Raw genomic sequence first — 24,655 nt, 5'->3', positions numbered from 1 at the left:
CTGTGAATGAAAATTCCAAACAACGTTGAAACTGAAGCTCAACTTGAATAATTGGAGAACCAGTGAACCACTTAGAACCAGACAAATAGAAAAAGGCACCAAGAACTTGGAGAGGAGCATCAGAAAAATCCAGCCTCCAACTATGACAACTTGATGACAAAGCCACCCTAGTAGGAGATAATTAATGAAATGTACAATCTTTTTTTTCCAAAGAAAAAAATAAAAAAGAAAAGAAGAATTGGGTATCAAGCTAGTAGGAGATAATTTTTGATATCATTTTCTCAACCTTCATTAAGCAGTTACTTTTTTACTTTTTTTTTTAATAAAAAAAACAAAATTTTTCATTGATATAATCAAAAGAGACTAATGCTCAAAATAACAATGAAGCGAAAATAAAAGAAAACAACGATAACACTAAAGCTTTCACAATCCGGTAAAAACCGAAGAACAGCCATGAAATATAAAGATAACCATTGCAAACAAAAGACTTGAAAAGGAAAATACAGAAGACTTAGAAAGAAAACACCACCCAAAGTTCCAAACCAAAAATCCGGCCGGAGATACTTTGGCAGCAAAACCCACAACTGATGAAACATAGCCTTAAAAAATGCTCCAAAAACTTCAAAGATGCTTGATAACCTCCAAAGAAGCTGCTGGAAATCATGATGAATCAATTTCCTAAAAGGACAACCCATGCCAATGAAACTCCAACCCAGACAAAAGTCGTGAGAATCGAAAATTGCCACGAAAACTATAGATAACATAGCCTCATAAGGAAACAAAAAAATATAAAAGCCTCCAGCCGAAGCCACCAACAATCTGAGAGTTAAAACCAAATCATAATTTAATAAGAATGAATTATGTTGGAAGTTATCAAGTATAATTGTAATTTAATGAGTTTTTATTTGGTTTGATTTTTTAAAAAAAATTTCCTTATTCTTGTTGGTTTGCTTAGGTTACTGGATTTTCTGTTGGGGGGCGTGTTGTTGATGCAAATGATGCAGGGGTGGAAGGTGTCAAAATTATAGTGGATGGTCATGACAGAGCAGTCACTGACAAGGAAGGATTCTACAAGCTCGATCAGGTAGACCATTTTGTTCCACGTCACACTGATTAATAAAGACTAAGACAAATTGTATTACTAAAAATTAAGCTCTTGATTTATGCACACTGGAATTGCTATGAGCGGTATTTGAATAAATGGTCGGTGTTAAAGCAAACAAATTAAGCTCTTTATGTTTATGAGGTTTCTACTTAATTGTTGTAGTTTTAGTTTAATAGCTGGTTATATTCAGAATACACATCACTTTTTATTTTACTTTTTATTGTTGAGGATCCCACAGAGAAAAATCAAGGGACCTCACTATCTTTATAATACATATGAGCTACTCCTCTCATTGCCAATTGTTTTTGAGATGAAACACCACGTTATCTAATCCGATCGTCCAAAAAAGACTGATAAGAGGACCCCCTCCCAAAGAAAAATTATCACAAGAATGCTGTTCAATTTCTTATAATTATGGAAAGACTGCATACAAAAGATCTTGTGGTTTGAACTCCATTAAGAAGCCAAATGCTGTAATAAACATCTGAACACTAGATGGATGGTAGCCTCTAGAAAATTTTCTTCATTTTTAAAATATCTGAAGGGCTTCAAACACTTCAGCAGATTATTCATTCTATTGGCTACTCTAAAAATAGGTTTCGACTTCTCTTGACTACAGTTAAAAAAAAAAAAAAAACAAAAAACTTTATTGAGAAGATGAAGGCTTTGCTATATGCTCAGGTTACCTTCAACATGAATACCCCGCCAGATATTTTCTTATCAATGGTCTTTTTATGCCATATCCAGCACATTAGAAGCCAAAAATCTGCTAGCTTTCCTGGCATAATTTGAAGCTCAAATGCCTGAAAGATAATTGTAAATTCTTGTTAGAATTGAATAGTAGTGTATTTTAGTTTAGTTTTACTCTTTATTGTGTGTGTGTGTGTATTTAAATAATTATTATTAAGATCAAATTAATTTTTATATTGTTGTACTTTTTATAATTTTGATAATTGTGATCGTTATTTTAATAATTTTCATTCTTTTGATCATTTTTTTCCCATTTTAATGTTTTAGGTAACTTCTAACCATTATACAATTGAAGCTAGAAAGGAGCACTTCAAGTTCAACAAACTGGAGAACTATATGGTATGGTATCAATTAAAAAAATATCGTCATACTTTTGCTCTTAAGCTTCAGTAATAAATGTTATTCATGCTGCGATGCTTAAGTCTATTTTATATTAATTACTATGTAGGAATTAATAGTCTTCAATAGTTCAATTCATAAAGGAGGTGTTATTTTTCATGTCCTTTCTTATTCTTATATTCTTTGCATGTCCAGGTTCTGCCAAACATGATTTCTGTTGCTGATATTAAAGCAACTTTATATGATGTCTGTGGTGTCGTACAAACTATTGGAGATGGTTACAAGTCCAAGGTAAAGTTTATATCTTTCGATCTCTTTTCGTGAATGTACTTTGCATGTCAAATGATTTGTTTTCATATTCTGTTCTGAACTTTAGGTAGCATTGACTCATGGTCCAGAGAATGTTAAACCTCAAGTCAAACAAACTGACGAAAGTGGCAATTTTTGTTTTGAGGTATGTTTCCCTAAAGTAATGGCAATACTTTTTACATTGTTCTAGTTAGCCAATGTTGGAAGGACACTCTGGCTCTCTCTCCCTTTTTCCTCTAAAATGTTGTTTTTATGTTTTTAAAACATTAACATACTGAACTTTCATTGAGCAAAATGAAAGAGTATGCAAGGGTATATTGAAAATTAAGCCCCAGCAAAAAGGAGACCTGAAAACTATAATGGACTCCATCCCAACAAAATCAAACTGTGATCATAATTATAGAAAAGGCCTAGCAATTGAAGCCCACCAGAGGCATCAAACAACCTTTCAAACTTCATCACCCCATCTTTCCACCTCCAAATAAAAATCCTATTGTTTCTCTTAAGCCAAACTCCTAATAGAATAGCAAAGACAAGACACTATAGTACCACAAGAAGTTGCCTTTCTCCTGAAAAGGTGAGCTGAGGAGCACCTTTTTAATGATAGGATAACCATCTTGATAGTTGACTTCAAGCCACACACAAATTGAAAGCCTCCAACCGACGATGCCAAAGAGATTGAACAAACTGAGATTCCCGTAATAAATGATGAAGTCCTGACCTTGACGTCTTTAGAATGCAACACTATGGGACAAAATAAGGGAAGAATGTCTTTGCCACTCCATAGTGTTGGCTTTACCACACAGTTTTTTTTTCCACCTTCCTAGGGATTTTGACGTTTCAGAAGGAGAAGAAAACAGAGGCAGTTTTGGGTGGAGAAGGGATAGAGAACAAGTGAAAGAGAACCACGAGAAAAACCTAGAAGAATCAGGAGTCCAATGGCTAGAGATTAACAAATATGGCGAAGAGGCTTTGAAGTTTTTGAGGTGTTTGATTCCTTATTACGTGAATGGAAGATTAACAAATGTCTTTATGCTCACAGCTCACTATTTGGTCTCCTGTCTTAGAAAACGTCTGCTCAGGCTAGTACTTCCAATAGTTGATGGCTATGGCTTTTTGTAGTAGATGGAGACCATTCCTTTGAAAGGAAATAGAGGTCCTTGGAGGGGATCGTGTGGGAGTTTTAGATAAAAATAAACTAAAGAATATTTTGAGATGCTTCTATAGGTGACTGGAGAATGTAGGGAGGGCTGTGGTGAGATTTGCTGACCATAAGGGTACAATGTGAAGTCTCAATATAGGGATAGCACAAAAAGAGTGTAAACTGGATTTTTAGATCACTCAAGTAGCGCAGATACAATTTCTCAGTTTTATTTAGATGAACAATATGGGAGGCAAACAATGAAATAGTCAAAATAAATACCAAGGAATATCGACGGAAAGAAGATCCAAAGAAACTTGACTTCAAAAATAACTATTGTGAGTCAATTAATAATTTAATCAAAATTGAACAAATAATAATTCTATAGAACGAATAATAATTCTATAGGTCAAGATTCTAACAATCAACTGTCTTTCTCAAGCACTAGTTAATCCTCTTTATTAATTAAGAAACCAATATTTCTATCTAGTTCCAATATCATACAAAGTCTTTAACGAATAAGCCTTTTTGTAACCTCTTAAAAATTCTAAATACCTAATTTAAAGACCCTACCTATCAGTTATGAATTGTGGTTTTAACTTTAAACTCTTTCTCCTAAGTGTAAGATCTTTTTTTACATATAAGATTAATTGACTAGTAGGTTAAAAGTACGGAAATGAAGAATAGAAAAAAGTAAACCAAATTCATATTCATGGAATCAAGATAAATATTAATCTAGCTATAAAAATCCTGTGGTTACATCGATTGTTGGTAAAATTGCACATTACATGTGAATTAAATCGAAATGAAGGGGAACGATACAACTGGTGGGTTTGAATTGGAAATAATAGATATTGTACGATTCAAGATTGTGAATCGTACGAATTGTTCTTGAATTGATTCAAAAATCAATAAAACTAAAAAAAAAAAAAATTCAAAGATTGCAAAATACTGCTTTTAGGGTTTAGTCTTGGATTGGTCCGTGATGATAAATTCTATGGTTTGTTTCTTAGAATAAGGGTTTAGTGTTGGATTGTTTCTGGCGCGGAAGAAGAAGACTCGTGGATGGTTGACGATGTTTGGTTGAAAATCACAAAATAACGAAATCCTGGCTGGTGATTAGAAGAAAAAAAGGAATAAAAAAGTTGCAGAGGATTGAAGAAGACAAAGTCGAAGAAAGAGAAAATGAAAACTGGAAAATGAAAAATGAAAAGTTCCCTTGATATCTACCATACACACTCAGCAGAATATTTAATATAACCAGATTAAAAAAAATCAAAATATCCTTAAAACTACTAAAAATATAATTAAAGCCATCCTGCTTTTTCTCTCATGAATAGAATACATGTGTCCCATGATAAAAGTGACTTTTCACTTCTTTCAATCTTGGCCATTAGTTAATTTTGTTTATTACATTTTAATTCTTTTTTCAAATGGTCTTTTTCTCACTTCAATTTTCATGAATGTGGAGTCTTGAGTATTTAGGAGTCATTTAATGTTTAGCTATTTATTTCTCTATCTTGGGCAAAGATTGAAACTAATGATACATGATAAGTCTGAATACTCAATACTCTAAAATTTCATTTTGATACGTATTGTGTTTCACGAGTTAACAAGCTTGGTTACATCAATACCTAAGAACACTAGTTTAGCTACTCATAACAGAGGCTAATACAACAATATTTGATATGCAGTATGAGAATTTAATGTTGTTATGTTGATTGTCCATCCCAGAATTAATCTTTGTGATTCCAGACCTTGAAATTTCCTTTTCTTTGTTCTCAAATAGTTTCCTTGCTCTCCAATTTAGTCTCAATTGAATTTCCTTCTTGACTCTCCAAAATGCGCCCCTTGCGGTGCAAACAGACTTTACCCTTTACAAGAAAACTCAGAACAATGTTGAGATGATCTAGGCAGGGTTGGGACATTGTAGATGATTGTGTTAAGTGCTAAGCAACATAGAGATACGAGGATGAAATGGGCATTGACACCTTATTTATTTATTTTATGTTTACAAAAAATAATTTCATTGATAAATGAAAAGAAGCTTAAAAGGCTCCCATCACCTAAAGGTGTGTTACAATAATTCATGTCAACCTCTTGTACTATGGGCCTTAGCTCATTTCTCTAATTTATAATATAATGATCCGTTTCCTTTTCAAAAAAAATAATTCATGTCAATTGGAAATCAAAGAGGAACGACTATAATCGTTAAAGGGGCATTGACACTTTAATTCAGTGTCCCAATGCTCTAACATAGGGTCTTAACACTTGCTTTTGGATTTTGGTATTTAGGCAAGTCTGCAAATTATTTTTGTTGGTGAGATCCTTTTGCTTTCTTGAGTTGTCTATCTAGCCATGTCTCCTCATTGTATTATAAATTTTTCAGGTTCCACCTGGTGAATATCGCCTATCTGCTATGGCAATTTCTCCAGAAAGTGCCCCTGGACTACTGTTCTCGCCATCTTATGTTGATGTTACAGTCAAAAGCCCCTTACTGAATGTTCCTTTTTCACAGGTACTATTCTGAATTTCTGTGGACCTCTTAGGCTTTTGGTACTTACTGCTTGTACACTATTAGTGAATCTGTTGATAATTATAAAAAGGATATTCTCATCTTCCTCACCTGATAAGGTTCTCTTTATATGCTTCCATTAATTTATTTTGTTTCTTACAATTGGTTTTCAAGGCACTAGTCAATATACTCGGTTCTGTAACATGCAAAGAGAGATGTGGTTCATCAGTATCTATTACCCTCCAGAGATTGGCTGGTAATCTTATTAGTGAGAAGAAGACTATCGGTTTGACAGATGAGAGTAACGATTTTCAATTTCAAGATGTCATCCCTGGAAAATACAGGATAGAGGTATAGCTATTTTACCCTGCTGTTTATATTTGATCTCTGGTTGGGTTGTAGATGGAATTGGTATTTTTTTTTTTGAAAAGAAACATTCATTGTATTTTGAGTATTAGTCTCTTTTCATTTCATCAATAAAAAGTTTTGTTTCCGTTTCCAAAAAAAAAAAAATGTTAAGAAACAATTTCATACATCAATTTATATTTTTGAATTAGGTTCATCTGAGTTGTTGCGTTGTTGTGTTTGGGGGCTGGAAATGATATGTGTCAATTGCATCATCCATATATTCTACTAGTTAATATAATGTTTCTTTCCCACAGAAAAAAGATAAATTTTTGTGATGTGATTGTTAGCACCATCTCTTTTATCATATGTTCTGCTAGGACATCCAGGGAGAAAAGGAGATTCTTTGGTGCGATTACGTTAGAATTTTCTTTTGGACCATTTGGAGTAAATGAAATAGTTATATAATTTGTGAAAAGGAGAGATAATTTAATTATTTTCTTAAATCTCTGGTTTTTATTATGTAATAGTTATCCTTTCTTTAAAGATTTTACTATCTCTTATCTCACATCCCATTGGGAACTTTCTTTTTGTAATTCTAATGTAATAGGCAATCTGCCTTCTTTTTGTAATTTCATCATATAGAATTTGTACATAGATATATATGCTGAGTAGTTATCTTTTAATAGGCTTCACACTCATCCATTCAAGGCATGGTTGGTAAAGATGATTGGTGCTGGGAGCGAAACTCTATTGAAGTGGATGTTGGTATTGAGGATGTACATGGAATTGAATTTATTCAAAAAGGTTACTGGGTTAACGTTATAGCTACTCATGATGTGGATGCTTATATTTCTCAAATGAATGGGCCACCTCTGAACTTGAAAATCAAGGTTAGTTCTTCTGCAAGTTCCAAAATTCTGTTTTACTCTATGGTTGTTGCGGGCACGAAACTGCAATTGATTCCCTGTGTTACGCAGAAAGGTTCTCAGTACATATGTGTGGAGTCTCCTGGAGTGCACGAAGTTCAGTTTTCCAACTCTTGTATCTCCTTCGGGAGCTCATCCACTAAAATTGATACATTAAACCTAGAGGTGTTGTATTGTTTCAAATTTGTTTTTGACTATTTACTTGTGTGCATTATTTACATGGGATTAATTTTTCCTCTTTATTTTTTTGTCAAATAATCAGCCCATCTATTTAAGAGGAGAAAAATATCTACTGAAGGGGCAAATTAATGTTGATCCAGTCTCACTTGGTGTATATGAATTACCTGAAAGTATCCTGTTGAACATTGTGGGTGCTGGAGACAGTGTGGTTGCTAACACTGAAGCCAAACTTACCTCCGATGCCAATGATCAACCGAATCCTGTCTTGTACGAGTACTCTGTCTGGGCTAGCTCTGGAGAGGAACTCACCTTTGTTCCTGTGGATACCAGGTCCGCCTTCGTTGAATATTTTCTTGGTGGCATCTTTTGAAGAATTAGACTTGATTGTTTAATTCATAAGGAGAGAGAGTATCATCCTTCTGATTGAAACTTACCTGTACTTTTTCACTTGCATCTTGAACTCCCATTCTTACATATATTGTCTTTCTATTAGGTTCTTGGAAGTGATGTGGGATGTTCTTATATTTAGCTTGGGCTTTGTCCTTACATGTCTACTTCTCTCTCTCTCTCTCTGTGTGTGTGTAATCCTATAGCTTGGGCTTTGTCCTCTCTTGTCTAGTTGGTTGATGGAAAAAAGAAAAAAAAAAAGAATTTCGCTTATCTGATTGCTTTTAAGTTTGAGCTGTAACTGCACTGCATGTTTTTGACTTAGAACTGTGGTTGTTGTAGGAATCAGGAGAGGAAGATCTTATTTTATCCTAGACAGCACCATGTGAGTTTTATTTTTTCTTTTCAAGTTTACAAGGTATTAAGTGATCTACGTTGTAAGCTTAATTTTCAATGTCTTCATCAGGTCTTGGTGAAAAATGATGGATGTCAAGATTCTATTCCTACATTTTTTGGTCGGTTGGGTTTGTACATTGAAGGATCAGTTTCTCCCCCTCTTTCTGGCGTCCATATCAGTGTTATTGCTGCTGGAGAAAGTTATGTTGCTTCCCTTAAAAACGGGGAGTTGGTACTTGAAACTGCCACTGATATTGATGGCTCATTTATTGCGGGACCATTATCTGATGACATAACTTATAGAGTTGAGGCTATGAAGGTCCGAAATGTTTTTTAAGTCATTTACATTTTCTCCGTTATACTGCAGTAACTTCATTTCTTTGTCCTCTCAAGTTGTTTAACTCTCGGATTGCAGTCACTATCTTAGGCTACTTCCTCATAGATTTTGTTAGTCACCGTCTTAGGCTACTTCCTCAAAAGATGATAGACTTCTCTTATTTGCGTTTTCCCTGAAACATCATGAAATACCCTTGGTTAAAACTATTAGCTCCCTCTTGAGCTTAACTTACATTATTAAGTTTAACTTCACCCTTAGACAGCCCTCACCACTTTCATCGCATAAAATACTTCATCGCATAACATATTTCATCACAACATGATACAAGACAGTTTACCTTGCGCTCAGCTCGTAAGTGGCAATTCCCTCACAACGCTCACTTAGGCTCCAGGACACGCCCATGGTGCCTATGGGCTATGCGTTAAGCACTTGCTAACGCTTCCCTTAACGCGTCCGGCCGGCGTCCTCCTTTCCCTCACAACCTTGCATTCACCTTGCGCGCACACACCACAGCCAGTGCTCGCACTCGATTGCGCACAGCTTCACCCGTCAGCTGTGTGCTTAACCCTCAAATGTAGCTGCATGCCTATTCAAACATCTTAACTTCCTTACCTTACAATTTGAGCCTCTGATTCTTCTGTCGAGTCCAAAATTTATGAATCTTCACCTGCCCGAGAAATTCGAAAGCTTGGAACACTTGGGAAAATCTTCAAACTTCAACTCAAATTCATGAGAAATTCCTCTTGGCAGCCTCAGTTCGTTTTCAGCATTGAACAAACCTCAAATTTGTAGCAACCTTCCCCCCTTAGCACGAGTTGTAATGTCAAACCAAGCTCTCCTACTTGACTTCCCCCTTTTATACTAAGGCAAGCATGGGCAGTGGCTTAATATGGTGACACTCAACCACCAAGCATACTTAAGGCATCTAAACACGTCGTCTGGCCCACTAAGCTCGGTAATTAAGCTGGTGTAAAACCAAAGGATAGAAAAAACTCTCAAATGATTTTATTATGTCCAAAATACTGACCTAATCTATTATTTATAGGCATGGGTTAAAACCAAATTGTTTTACAAAGACTACCTATAATTAAAAGGTAGTTGGTTAAGGTCTATTAGTTACAACACCTAAAAATTAACTAACTAAACATTCTTATAACTGATACATCATACGCCAAACTCTTCCATCTCACACCAATGTATAGTTTGAAATACCATCACACAGGCTGGTTTTTATTGCATAGACCCCTCTCTGCCAACGCGTCTCTAGCCCTTGTCCCCTACCCTCACGGCTTAAACCCTTGCATTGACACTTGTCGCATAGCAGCATCTCCCAAAGCCTCTACGACGCTCTTTAGCGCCCATCAAGCCAACACATAACTTGCACCTTGCGGCCCGCCTAGCCCTTGCCTTGACGCCCTGCTTACGCCCTCTTAGACAAGTTTGGCTGTATGCATCCCGCATGCCTTAGCCTTCACTAAGTTCTTCATGGCCCTTAACGTAAGCCTTACACTTAACCATTTTTCCTCTTTGTAACCTTAGACGCATGGCATGGCAAGACCATCTTCCCGCTTTATACTTCTTCCTACACTTAGAATAATTTCCTTCAAAACTTCTAAGCACCGTTTTACAAACAATATACATACGATACATTAACTTAAGCATACACACATAGTAAGATAGGGTCTAAGGTCTACAATACAAGACAGAATTGTTGGACAATTGTTGTTGGAAACAAAGTACACTTCTCCTCCGACCATGAAGAAAACTCTTTCATGGACACAGACATGGAAGACAATACTGAGGATCCAAGTCATTTTCTGAAGGTACTCCTCCCATGGCTTTTTTAAAAAAAGCTCTGTGTCATGGCCCCTGCAGCAAGGAGAAACCATAAAATGGCTAAAAAACAAAAACAATTCCTCGGGGAATTATCCGGCTTACACTTCTCCATCAACTATGACAAGTCTGCTTCTTCCTCACATCTCGGCAGGCAACTTTCTATTTTATGATCATTATCTCTTAGAATGTTAGAGGCCTTTAATGGGTGGGAAAAACGGGCTCTCACTAAGAGGGGAATTGTGAAACATAACCTGACCATTTTTATCCTTAAAGTGACTAAGACGATTTGGTTCGACCGCTTGCTTATACAATCCATATGGAGCTCTCGCAACATTGGTTGGACTTCTGTAAAAGCAAATGGATCATCGGGCGGTGTTCTCATTGTGTGGAACGATCCAACCTTCTCTATCTCACACCAAAGGTCATTACACTCTAACTAGTCTCATTTCTATTGCTGATGGTTTCAGTTTTTGGTTGACGGGGGGTTACAGACCTTGCCATTATAGGGACAGGCCTTCATTTTTGCAGGAATTGGAGGATTTGACAGCTTTGTGCACGAACGCCTGGATTTTGGGAAGTTATTTTAATGTTTCTACATGGAGACTTGAAAAATCTCGGGCCGGACCAATCACCATAAGTATGAGACAATTTAACTTCTTCATTGATTGCTCGGACCTTACTGATTTGCCTATTAACAACAGCCTCTACACGTGGTCTAATGGTAGGGATATACCCACTTTGACCCTTATGGATAGGTTTCTTGTTATTGAACCCATACTGAAAAAATTCAAAGAAGCCACAGTGAGAAAACTTGACAGGCCTACTTCTGACCATTTCCCGATCTTACTCTGCAGCTGAGATCTATTGAATTGGGGCATTGTTATTTTCTTCCATTGATAAAAAAAATGGAGTGAAAACCCTTGGATAGACTGGTTGGCCCATGGTATTATGCAAAAATTGAAGGCTTTCAAGGGGATTGTCAAGGATTGGAACAGGTTCACCTTCGGGTGCTTGATAATCCTGAAAAACCAGCTTCTTTTTGATCTTGCTGTATTAGACTCCATGGAAGAGCTTGGCCTCCTCAACCGTTCTGATATTTAGAAAAGGAGACAGCTAAAGGCAGAGATCCTTTCCATAACACAAAAGAAGAAATTTCTTTGAGACAAAAGAGTAAGCATAAATGGTTAAAAGATGGTGACATGAACTCATCCTTTTTCCATCGTCTTATGAATGCCAAGAAAAAAAAAGAGTACAGTTATGGAGGTATTATTGAGGGATGGGACCAGCCTCCTTATTGAAGGTAAGATAGTGGCTGAATTTGTTTCTTTCTATGAAGCATTTTACTTGAAAGATGATGGACATAGACATTTTCCCCAGATCGAACCATGGGATTCTATAACCCTTTTACAGACCAACAAACTGGAGCTTCCATTCACTGAACAGGAGATTTGGTGGCCATCAGGAACCTTGGATTGAACAAGTCCCCGGGTCCAGACGATTTTACTGCTGAATTCTTTAAAAGATATTGGAACATCCTCAGATTTTTTAGGAAAGGTATTATTAATGCAAGCCTGAATGATACATACATTTGTCTTATCCTCAAAAAGGTTGATGCTAGATATGTGAGTGACTATAGACCCACAAGTCTTATTTCTTGCCAATACAAAATCATTGCTAGAGTCCTCTCAGAGAGACTCGAGAAATTTTTGCCTCACACCATTACTCCTTACCAATCTTCTTTTGTTGAGGGTCAAAAAATCCTTGATGCATCTTTGATTGCGAATGAGATCATAGAAGAATATGTGTGGAAGAAGAAACAGGGTATTGGAGTCAAGATTGATATTGACAAAGCTTTTGATAAAGTCGATTGGGTTTTTTCTGGATATTGTACTACAGGCCAAAGGCTTTGGCACCACTTGGCGCGCCGCGCGCAAATGGATTAAGGGCTGTATCTCATTGAAAAATTTCTCTATTATGATTAACGGTTGACCTAGAGGTAAGATCTATGCTTCGAGGAGCCTTAGACAAGGTGATCCTCTGTTTCCCTTCTTGTTTGTCATCATCATGGACTGTTTCAGTAGAGTGTTGATTGAGGCTAGTTCTAGAGGACAGATTATGGGCTTCTGCATTGGGTCGAGATCCCTATAGGTGCACCATCTTCTCTTTGTTAATGACACCATCCTTTTCACTGAAAAAAATGATGAATCTCTTGATAACCTATTCGGTCTTATTGAAACATTTGAGAAGGCCTCGGGTCTTAATATCAATCATATCATGACTGAATTATTAGCTATTGGTTCCACTATTGATGATCTGGAACAGTTTGCTGGGAAGTATAATTGCAGTTCGAGTCATTGGCCATGCTCATACCTTGGACTTCCTTTATTTGGTAAGCGAAAATTGGTCTCCTTCTGGAGCCCTATTATTGAGAAGATTGAAAAAAGGCTTCAATCATAGAATCATAAACAGATTTCTAAGGGTGGGTGCCATACTCTCCTCCAAGCCACATTGTCTAATCTCCCCACTTATTACATGTCCCTATACAAGCTTCCCTCCACGGTGGCCAACAATATGGAAAAATTATTCAGAATTTTCTTTGGGAGGGTGCCTCATCAAATCGTGGTTCACATCTTGTTAGATTGGATAAAGTCATTAAAACTCAGGATAAAGGAGGCCTCGGGTTATAGAGTATGGTTGATAAAAATCCTGCTCTCCTTGCAAAATGGGTTTGGAGATACTACCATGGGGATGGGGCTTTATGGAAACAGGTTGTTGATGCTAAATATGGGGTGACTACTCATAAGTCATGGCCCAATACCTTTTTCCCCAGTTACATCAAAGGTCCATGGAGGGCCATCATGGAGCACATGCACCTTATTAAAAGACAATGTCACTATAAAAGTGGGAAAGGGGAACAACGCATCTTTTTGGCATGATAGATGGATTGGAGCATCTCCTTTTTATAAGATTTACCCCCTGATTGTTCTCATTGTCAAATCATAAACGGTCCTCTATACACGATCTTTACCCAATTACATCAAAGGTCCATGGAGGGTCATCATGGAGCACATGCACCTTATTAAAGACAATGTCAATATAAAAGTGGGCAACGGGAAGAGCACATCTTTTTGGCATGACAGATGGATTAGAGCCTCTCCTTTTAATAAGAGTTACTCCCGATTGTTCTTAGTCAAATCATAAACTGTCCTCTATACACGATCTTTCGGATTCTAGATAGGGTTGGTCTCTTTTATATAGGAGAAACCTCAGGAGGAGGAGATTGAAGATTGGCTTGATCTTATGAGCACCATCAATGGTGTCCACCTTTCCAATCCAAAGGAAAGATGGATGTGGCAACCTGTCTCTACCGGTTCCTTCTCCACGAATTCCCTTTCCTGTGCATTGGTTGCTGACCTGGAATCCTTGGATCACCCCTTTCACGAAGCTATTTGGAATAATTTTTACCCAAAAAAAGGTTAAATTTTTCCTTTGGGAAGTTAGTCATGATGCCATCAATACATGTGACAGGATACAGAGACGGCTTCCACACATGACCTTATCTCCCCATTGTTGTCTCAAGTCACCTATTCATCCATTGTCACTTTGCTGAGAGGTTTTGAAAAAAGATCTTTTCATCCTTTGGATGGTACACTGCCCTCCAAAGGATATTGATAGTGCATTATCCTACCCTCTCACTGGACATCCATTGTCACTTTGCTGAGGGGTTTTGGAAAAAGATCTTTTCATCCTTCGGATGGTACACTGCCCTCCAAAGGATATTGATAATGCATTATCCTACCCTCTCACTGGACATCCTTTTACCAAAAACAAGAAGCTCATTTAGATGCATCTGATTCGTGCTTTCTTATGGTTCACCAACCGTCTTTTTGAACTCATTCTCCTTCATGCTATGAGTTGGTGTAAATGTTCTTCTTCTTTTAATTTAAACACCCTGTCTTCCCTTATCTCCAATTGGAGATCTCTTATCTAACTCCTTTGGCTTGGGCTTTGGCCCTTTTTTGTAAATTTCATACATCAATGAAATTTGTTTCCTAACAATTTTTTTTTAATATTATTATTATTATAAGAAACAATTTCATTGAGGTGTGAAATTACAAAATAAGGGAAAAGAGAGACCTCCAATCTAAAGGAATTACAATAAACAACTCCAATTGGACTAATATGTCCTAATTCGATCTCTGATGCTTTGGCCTCATTATTGGTGGGTCATCCTTTTGGTGGTACTAAGAAGATGGTTTGGTTGGTTCTCATGCGTGCTTTTTTTGGAGTTTGTGGGGTGAAGGAACTGACAGCTTTTTAATGACTCTTTTTCCTCTTTCAATCATTTTATGGAATTAGTTTTCTGCACAATTTTGTTTTTTTTTTCTTGGTAAAACAAGTCACCCTTTTACTCATTTGAGCTTATCCTTTTTAGTCACTAATTAAGGCTCTCTTATGTAATCACCTTTTGATGTTTAGGGTTCTCCCCTGATCTCATTTATCAATGAAAAGTTTCTTTTACTAAAAAAAATAAACATCTCCAATTGGACAAAAGAGAGGAAATGATATAAGAGGAGAAGATAGAATTTTACACCAAGAAAAGGCAATTTAAAGGATATTATAAAAAAAATCATATATGTAGTCGCCTTTGATTTAAAGGTCCGTTGGTTTCTTTCATTCTAAATGGACCACAAAAGATTCTTCCACGGAAGCTTCTCCTTCAATTTGAAAGGATGACTCAACAAGAGAGTATTAAGGAGAGTTGCAGTTTGTTTGTTGTACTTGACCAATAATAACGTTGTTGTGTTAGCTGCCCTGCTGATGGGTTCGGTGTTGTTTATGGGCTGTTGTGGCTTTTATTAATTAGTTTAGTTATTATTTAGTTAGTTGGTTTTGTCTCTTTGGTAGTTTTCTCGTTGGCTAATAAATGGGTTGCTAGGTCTTGTAGTCATGCTTTTGGTATTGAATGAAGAATTGTTCGTGCTCTTGGGGAATTCCAATTCCAGGCTGCACCATTCTCTCTGTTGATTACCATGGTCCATGACTAGCAGTTACTCAACTTTATCCTGATTCCACTCTTACCATGCATTGCACACCTGATAAATTGATCAGGGAGCCACCACTAGTCATTACCTCCAGACTTGAACTGGGCTATTCTAATCGCATGTGCACACTTTGATTTTCTTTCTCGTCTCTCGATGCCATTACTTTGTGAATAAAGAGAGTTTTTAAGTTGATCATATTTCTTTAAAATGAGCAAGGTTGCCTTTTTTTCTCATTTTTGCTAATGTTTCAATTTGCAGTCTGGCTTTCATTTGGAGCGTGTTGGACCTTATTCATTTTCATGTCAGAAGCTTGGTCAAATTTCTGTGAAAATTCATGCCAGAGATAATAGCGAAGAACCTATTCCTTCAGTTCTATTATCTCTGAGTGGTGATAATGGTTATAGAAATAATTCAGTGTCTAGTGCTGGTGGAGTATTCCTTTTCAATGATCTTTTTCCTGGAACTTTCTATTTGCGTCCACTACTGAAGGTACTTGAAAAATTTATTAAAATGTTCTGTTTTGTTCTTCCCCTGATCATCTGTAGTAGTATATACAATAGCTGCCATATTGGTGGTATGGGGCTTTAACGTGAACTAATTGAGATTTATTTTAACATTCCCCTGGGCTCATTTTTGGATGTTAAATGTTCCGTTGTTGATAGTTTGTGCTTGTTCAAAAGAATCCATCATAGTTGCTTCAATTTGGTAATTTGGAAAATCTCTGGGAAAGTGCCTACTTTTGATATTTAACCCTTTGTACGTAGATGGTCTAGTTTGTTGTAAATTTCCTTTCCTTTGTTGGAGCACATCTCATCCTCCCTCTTGTAATGTTTCTCAAACATAATTGTCAGTTGGAAAGAAATAGGTTTCTTTTTCCATAACGGTTTAATTTGAACTTCTTGATCTCAGGTAAGAGTTATTTACTTTCATCTCGATGGAAGAATAATTGCAATAGATAGAGAGGAAAAAGATTTTGCCTAGGCATTGAAAAAAAAATGAAGACTGAAGTATCCTAGAAATTGTCAGAAGAAAAATAAACTCGATAACACAAACTCTTTTGTAACTTCGGTTACCTATGAATGACTGGTTGATATTGCTTTTTGTCGAGGTTATCTTCCTGTGGAACATTATATTAATTTGTGGTGTTGTAAGAATTCTAATATAGGGGACTGGAGTATTAGCATTGAGTTGTGAGTTGCAAGTCGATCAAAAGTATTGAGGATGCTTGATAATAATAATATTATTATTTATTCTTTGATAAGAAACTGAAGGCTGTAATAATAATATTGCTTGAATTTTTCATTTATCTGCTGAAAACAAAATACAGGTTAATCCAACAATTTTGAAACCAACGTCCTTTTTGTAGTAGTGTTTTCAAACTAATGTTGTAATTTCTTCTCTATGAAGTTGATAATTTCATCTATTTTGTAGGAGTATGCTTTCTCACCAGCTGCTCAGACAATAGAACTTGATTCTGGGGAATCCAGAGAAGTTAGTTTCCAGGCTACCCGTGTGGCTTACAGGTTTCTTATTGCCTCCTCCATGGATTTTTTTCCCTTTATATTTCTTGAGTATGTTTGGGAGTAGGTTTTGGAGTACTTTAAGAGTGGAGCGTTTAAATAAACTTTTCCCACTCTTCTTGTATTTTTCACAATTTCTCTTGAACCAGAGATAAAGCTTTTCATGAGAGACTATTGCTCAAAAGGTACTAACTCTGAAATAGTGAAAGAACATGTAAAGTGAAATACAAAGAAACCACAACTCATAATAAATGATAAAATTAAAAGCTTAGCAAAGAACTAATATTTCTCACAATATTTAAAAGTACATTTCTATATATTATAAACTATAAAGTCAGTTTTTTATTGGTTAAATCATTTATGGGATATTGAAACATAAAACCTGACACATTTTAAGAGTATATTGCCAAAAAACTTGCATACCCCTCTCTAGAATCTCTTACAATATTATTATCAGAGTTGGCATTTAGCGAACGGTAGCTAATTGGGTAGCTTACATGGTAGTCCTCTGTTAATGATGGCCTTCAATTTTTTGTTTGATCTATCTTTTCTGACTTCAAATGATGCTTCATCTGATTTGAATTGAAGCAAAGGATACATGGACATGGCTACACATGGCATATGGACATGCCAACTTACCGTATTCTGAAAAAACAGAACATTAATGCAACAAAGATACATTTGACAAAATTCAACTTAAAAAGAAGTTAATCTTTAGACCGTTCACATACTATGTTTTCATATACTTTGAAATATATACTATAAACGAATTAGAGATATAAACGTATACCCAACAAAAAAGTGATCACTGCTAAATATTTTTCTCTGTTCCTCTAAAAATGCGTCCTCCACATGTTCGGCTTAATTATTCTATAGGCCTATTTTGATTGACTTAAGTAAAAAGTGTTTTTTAAAAAACTCATTTTTATTTAAACACTTTTGACCAAAATTGTTGAAAATGCACTTTAAAAGTTTTTTTAAGTGGTTGCCAAATACTTTAATTTTTTTTGAAAATGACTCGATTTTTAAATTAAATACTTGAAAATTCATTCCAAACACACCCTAAATCTGTTTGCAGCGTGTCTCTTAGATTTCAAAAACTACTTAAAAGCAGGCACACTGCACTAGTTGGTATGCTAATGTTTTCCTTAAAATAGTAAGACATGCTTCTTAGATTAAAACCCTAGGTGAAACCCTTAAACTATTCCATCCTCAAGTAGAACACATTGTAAGTAGGAAACCCATCTTGAAGTAGAACACGTTGAACTTAGTTGAATTTTGTGGTATTGCAAGATGCTAAAGTTGTTCCTTTAATCTTGTTCAGTGCTATAGGTATGGTGACGCTATTATCTGGCCAACCAAAAGAAGGTGTTTCAGTTGAAGCCAGGTCAGAAACAAAGGGGTATTATGAAGAAACAAAGACAGATGCATCCGGAAATTATCGGTTGAGGGGACTGCTCCCTGAGACAACTTACACAATAAAAGTAGTTCAAAGAGAGGATCAGGGCAGTGCCAGAATTGAGCGTGCATCTCCTGGAGCAATAACCGTTGAGGTTTGATGTAGCCAATTTATATGCGAACTTCGTAAAGCATATGAAAGTGTGTACCACTTCTCGTGCCACTGTTTTCTACATCTGAAATCTATATATTTATCAATTTTCGTAGGTTGGATCAGAGGATGTCAAGGGATTGGATTTTCTGGTCTTTGAACGTCCTGAATTGACCATTTTGAGTGGCCATGTTGAAGGAAAGAAAATTGAGGGACTAAAGTCAGGTTTGCAAGTGGAAATCAAGTCAGCGAGTGAGACGTCTAAAGTCGAGTCTGTATTCCCTCTGCCACTTTCAAACTTTTTTCAGGTAAAGGGCTTACCTAAGGGTAAGTACCTTGTGCAGCTACGATCAAGTGAACCGTTGGGCACCATCCAATTTGAGTCTAGTATACTTGAGGCTGACTTGGAGGAGAATACTCAAATAAACGTGGGCCCACTGAAATACAAATTTGAAGAATACCACCACAAACAGGTTAGTGTTACTCTCTGCCAGATAGCACTTTTTTCTAATCTTCCAGGACACGAGTTTTACGGTGTTGTTTAGGAGGTTGTATCATTTGGTTCTAGTATTAGCCACCACCCGGATTAACTCATGCTGAAGAGCTCAGTTCATCGCAATTGTTGTTGTACTTCCACTCGGCTAGTTTAGTAACTCAAGTGTTCTCTTCTCTCCCTCTTTCCAATCTCCTTCCTTCCTTTTTCTGCAGGATCTGACTGCAGCACCGGTACTCCCTCTCGTTAGTGGAATCCTCGCAATTCTCCTTTTTGTCAGCATTCCAAGGTAACATGAATACATTTTCTTCAGATCAACTATCCTGGACAGCCTGCGCAAATTTGCAGATTATTTTAATTCCTCCTTCTGACTCTTCCATTGTTTAAAGACTCAAGGATTTTTACCACCAAGCCACGGTGGGAACATCATCAGCATCATCTGGATTCGCGGTAACTATAAAGAAAGAAGCACGGAAACCAGTTTTGAGAAAAAAGACATACTGAGAACCGACCACCTTTCAGCGTTAAGAATGCAAAAAACTTCCATTTGGTCAAATTTCTGATTAGCTCAATTGGCAACCTAACCCAACTGGGGGCAGTTTCACGGTAGGCATACAATTTAATTATGTAAACTTAGAGGTCAATGTTTGTTATGAAATTCTGACGTGTAGATCAATTACTGGTCAAAGTTAAGGAGTCCTTGTACACAATTTTGATCTCTAGGCTTTATGCAGTGTTTATTTGCCTCTATGTAAGTCAGTATCATTCTTCTAGGAATTATTCAGGTTTTAGTCAACTCATTTCCACATTTGGAATCTAATGAGAAATAGAAAAGACAATTTGTTTTTAATAATGAACCAGTTAACGTGCTTCAACTTTTACCCTTTTTGCTTCAAAATTTAAATATTGAAAGTTTTACCAACATGAGCTCAGCGGTTTAGTATGAATGCATATGTATCAATCGTTCTTTCATTAACTTTACCATTTAAGCCTAGGGTTGGATCATTTATTGAATTCTACTCAACACTATAATGATAATAAAAATGTGAATAAAATAATCATAAAAGTTTTAGCTTTTCTTTTCATCATCAACCACCTTTTTGATGTGTATTTATATAACCAAACTTATATGTTTCGTAAACTCTAAATCTGTAATTTTGCATTTTACTCCTACCTTAAATCTACTTTACTCGAATTTCTTGGATTTACTTGTTTATTTATTTTAGTTTTTTTTGTATAATAATTGTGAGGTATGATTAATTGAACCTTCCACGTCAAGGAAAGAGTATATGTTGATTATTGGTAGATATGTTTTGGTTGGCAATTATGTTTGATTCATATATTGAACTTTCAAGTAATGTTCTCACATAATATAAATATACCATTTACTTAATATGTGTGTTATATGTATTACATGATTTTATTTTATTAATTGTGGTTTTGTGTAATCTTTTTTTTTATCGATGTAAATGATAATGTGACATCTATTTAATTAATGTTGGTTTTTTGAAACATATTTAATTAATATTGGTTGGTTTAGTGCAATGTGATAGATAAATAACTTAAAGAATTGAACTAGGTGGGTAAACTAAATGGAGTAGGCACTAGCTATCAAGTTAGATATAAATGATATAGGGGTGATCATTGAAACCGCTAAAATCGAATAGAATGTTAAATCGAATCGGAATCGAACCGAAATCAAATTAATGTGGTTCGGTTCGGTTTGATATATTTTCAAATTGAATTATTGCGGTGTGTGTGTTTGAAAATTGGAGCAACTAATGATGTTTTGAATGATGATAAATCTTTTATGTTAGTAGTATTAATATTTTTGGACTTTGGAATAACTTTTAAGTTTGTTGTTGAACTAGTAGTGTTATTAATAGTCTAGGCTTATGACTAATTGTAATTGTTATTATTAAACTTTAAACATTTTAATTCTTATTGTTTTTAAATTTCAAAAGTAACTGTCAAAACTATATTTTTAAATACATTATTTCAAATCTTAGAAATTTAGAAAATATGAAAAAGCATAAAAAAATTTAAAAAACAAAAAACAAAAAATACTGTGAAACTGAATCGAATCAAATATGCGGTCGGTTCGATTTTAAAAAATACACTTTTAAATTTTGCGGTCTGGTTCGATTCGAGTCACGAACTGAATCGAACCGAATTGTGAACGCTATTTAAACATGTCTCTGTTTTATTTATTTAATTTATTAAGGACATAGTTTTATGAACTAAAATACTAATACCTAAAATTCTCGTTCTCTCACACAAGTTATTGCCAAATGTTGAATTCTTGATCTCATTAATAGATTCTATTGTATTTCATTGGCGACTACTTTAATTTATGTTTTTTGCAACGTATCATCTAAAAATAACGCATTTGAAGGAAGAGTGAAGGAAACAACTCCAACGAGTTGGACTTATTAATTTAGAGTATTAAATTTTTGTTTACATGTTAATATTTCTATTGATATTTTTACGTATTCATAGGTTTGAGTTTGACATTGGTATAAAGAAGTATATTTGCACGATATTGTAAAATGAACTATAACAATAAAAATTCATAAGGTAAAAACTCATTTAAAAAATTAAACTTGAGTATGACGTTCTATAATTTCTATTTTTTTTCACTTGATGAATTGAAGACCATGTGATTCTAAGATGCTATTGAGTTTATATTTTCATTTTAACCAAAACAATTCAAATTAAAATAGTTACGCAGTGAATCTAACTAGGCTCATCGGTTGAGGTCAGCTTGAGCTCAATAAACCCTAAAATCTTCTAATGAAAAATCTCTCGGATCAATCCAACAGATTTAGTTGAGGTGGACACACCATTTTACACTACAATTGCTCAACTTGATATTACTTCAATTCAACGACTTAAGTATCGAAATATGAACTATATAATACCGTACTAGAGTTTGTCGTTTATGTCATTGTCCCAGGATATAGTCTATCTAATATATCATAAAAAATCAAACCAATTTAAAAATAGGAACTTTGAATCAAAATGATGAGAGATTTCTGTAGAGATATTTTCAAGTATAGTGAGAGCCAAAATACATAGGCTAAACTAAGACAAAGGAAGCCAAAACTTAGGCACCAAGACTAAAGAGTCAACATCTTGAGTCCCTTGTAGTAATGGTGTGGGGCAATGGAACCCCAAAAGAATCCAACGGCTCAGTATTTGATTGATTCTCTGGAATGGAAAACAATTCAAGGATGAGACAGATGAGGTTGGATTATGGATATTTACCCATCTTCTTGTTCCCATTTCCCAACTCAGCTCCTTCTGCAGACAACCTACCTGTCTCTCTCTCTTATCTGTAAGTCTTTACTCTGTTTTTCTCTCTAGATTCTGACCCATATCAAGAATTTCATCTAGGTAGTCCGCCATTAATGGCTATCACGATCTTCATGAGTGTTCATGTCCTTCAATCACTGTAAGTTTTCCCCTCTTGGGTGTTTTTCTCCTGTTTCTCTTTTGTTGAGGTTTTGCAATGGCTTCTACTCCACCACACTGTTCAATCACTACGGCGAAGCCGTATCAAAACCATCAATACCCACAAAATAACTTGAAAAACCATCGTCAAAATCCCCGCCAGAATGGCTCTTGGACGACGACCCACAAGGTTTCTCTTGTCAAACCATTGCCTTCAACTCCGGGTCACAGTGCGACTAAATCCACTTCTACTTCTACTTCAACTCCGCTTTCCCAAAGCCCTAATTTCCCCTCTCTTTGTTCTCTCCCCACCTCCAAATCCGAGCTAGCTTCCAACTTTTCTGGCCGTCGATCAACTCGATTCGTCTCTAAGTTTCACTTTGGACGGCCCAAATCCTCCATGGCCACTCGTCATACTGCGATTGCTGAGGAGGTTCTGCACCAGGCGCTTCAGTTTGGTAAGGACGATGTGAGTCTGGATAATATTTTGCTTAATTTCGAGTCTAAGCTTTGTGGGTCGGAAGATTATACGTTTTTGCTTCGGGAACTTGGGAATAGAGGTGAATGTTGGAAAGCAATTCGATGCTTTGAGTTTGCGCTTGTTAGAGAGGGAAAGAAGAATGAGAGAGGTAAATTGGCTAGTGCGATGATTAGTACTCTTGGTAGGCTTGGGAAAGTGGAACTTGCTAAGGGGGTTTTTGAGACAGCATTGAGTGAAGGGTATGGGAACACTGTTTTTGCCTTCTCAGCTTTGATAAGTGCTTATGGGAAGAGTGGTTACTTCGATCAAGCTATTAAGGTTTTTGAATCCATGAAAGTTTCAGGATTGAAGCCAAATTTGGTTACTTATAATGCAGTAATTGATGCATGTGGAAAAGGAGGAGTAGAGTTTAAGAGAGTGGTGGAGATTTTTGAAGAAATGTTGAGGAATGGGGTCCAACCTGATAGAATTACCTATAACTCACTTCTTGCTGTGTGTAGTCGAGGAGGGTTGTGGGAGGCAGCTCGAAACTTGTTTAATGAGATGGTAGATAGAGGGATTGATCAGGATGTATTTACTTATAATACACTTTTGGATGCAGTTTGCAAAGGTGGACAGATGGATTTGGCTTACGAGATTATGTTAGAGATGCCTGGAAAGAAAATACTGCCTAATGTCGTTACTTACAGTACAATGGCTGATGGATATGCCAAGGCTGGTAGATTAGAAGATGCTCTAAGCTTATACAACGAAATGAAGTTTCTGGGTATTGGTTTAGATAGGGTTTCATATAATACATTGCTTTCAATCTATGCCAAGCTTGGCAGGTTTGAAGATGCTCTGAATGTTTGTAGAGAGATGGGGAGTTCTGGGGTTAAAAAGGATGTTGTTACTTACAATGCACTTTTAGATGGATATGGAAAGCAGGGGAAGTTTAATGAAGTTACTAGAGTATTTAAGGAGATGAAAAAAGATCGTGTATTCCCTAATCTGTTGACATATTCTACCTTAATTGATGTATACTCTAAAGGTAGTCTATATGAGGAGGCAATGGAGGTCTTTCGTGAGTTCAAGCAGGCTGGATTGAAGGCTGATGTAGTTCTCTATAGTGAACTCATCAATGCTTTATGTAAAAATGGTTTGGTGGATTCTGCTGTATCATTGCTCGATGAGATGATAAAAGAAGGGATTAGGCCTAATGTTGTCACTTACAATTCCATAATTGATGCCTTCGGTCGTTCTACAACTGCAGAATCTCCAGTTGATTCTGTTGGTGCATCTAGTGAAAGGCAAAGTGAATCCCCATCCTTCATGTTGATTGAGAGTGTAGATGAGAGTGAGATAGACAATTGGGATCATGACCACATCTTCAAATTTTATCAGCAACTTGTTTCTGAGAAAGAAGGAGCTACAAAGAAAGAAAGACTAGGCAAGGAGGAGATCAGGTCCATCTTGAGTGTCTTCAAGAAGATGCATGAGCTGCAAATAAAACCAAATGTTGTGACCTTCTCAGCGATTCTAAATGCATGCAGGTAAAAATCTTTG

At 36.1% G+C, this 24,655-nt stretch overlaps 2 protein-coding genes across 2 annotated transcripts in view; both read left to right on the top strand.

The window, feature by feature from the left end:
- LOC120085486 (nodal modulator 1) overlaps positions 1-20,057 on the top strand; it is a 30,642-nt gene extending 10,585 nt beyond the window's left edge. Inside the window, exons 11-27 of the mRNA XM_039041474.1 lie at positions 956-1,084; positions 2,123-2,194; positions 2,390-2,485; positions 2,571-2,648; positions 6,034-6,162; positions 6,334-6,510; positions 7,194-7,397; positions 7,485-7,598; positions 7,696-7,943; positions 8,343-8,385; positions 8,467-8,715; positions 15,873-16,103; positions 17,046-17,137; positions 18,459-18,687; positions 18,800-19,156; positions 19,392-19,465; positions 19,566-20,057. Coding sequence (XP_038897402.1) covers positions 956-1,084; positions 2,123-2,194; positions 2,390-2,485; positions 2,571-2,648; positions 6,034-6,162; positions 6,334-6,510; positions 7,194-7,397; positions 7,485-7,598; positions 7,696-7,943; positions 8,343-8,385; positions 8,467-8,715; positions 15,873-16,103; positions 17,046-17,137; positions 18,459-18,687; positions 18,800-19,156; positions 19,392-19,465; positions 19,566-19,680 — 2,637 coding nt within the window. The 3' untranslated portion in view covers positions 19,681-20,057. The remainder of the gene's footprint in view (positions 1-955; positions 1,085-2,122; positions 2,195-2,389; positions 2,486-2,570; positions 2,649-6,033; positions 6,163-6,333; positions 6,511-7,193; positions 7,398-7,484; positions 7,599-7,695; positions 7,944-8,342; positions 8,386-8,466; positions 8,716-15,872; positions 16,104-17,045; positions 17,138-18,458; positions 18,688-18,799; positions 19,157-19,391; positions 19,466-19,565) is intronic.
- Positions 20,058-22,340: 2,283 nt separating this feature from the next.
- Positions 22,341-24,655, top strand: part of LOC120085435 (pentatricopeptide repeat-containing protein At2g31400, chloroplastic) — a 6,235-nt gene continuing 3,920 nt past the window's right edge. The window contains exon 1 of the mRNA XM_039041397.1: positions 22,341-24,642. Coding sequence (XP_038897325.1) covers positions 22,688-24,642 — 1,955 coding nt within the window. The 5' untranslated portion in view covers positions 22,341-22,687. The remainder of the gene's footprint in view (positions 24,643-24,655) is intronic.

Source organism: Benincasa hispida, chromosome 9, assembly GCF_009727055.1.
Source record: "Benincasa hispida cultivar B227 chromosome 9, ASM972705v1, whole genome shotgun sequence".
In the NCBI taxonomy this organism is placed as follows: Eukaryota; Viridiplantae; Streptophyta; class Magnoliopsida; order Cucurbitales; family Cucurbitaceae; genus Benincasa; species Benincasa hispida.
Note: the sequence above shows the minus strand (reverse complement) of the source record. Positions and strands in the feature narration are given on the sequence as shown.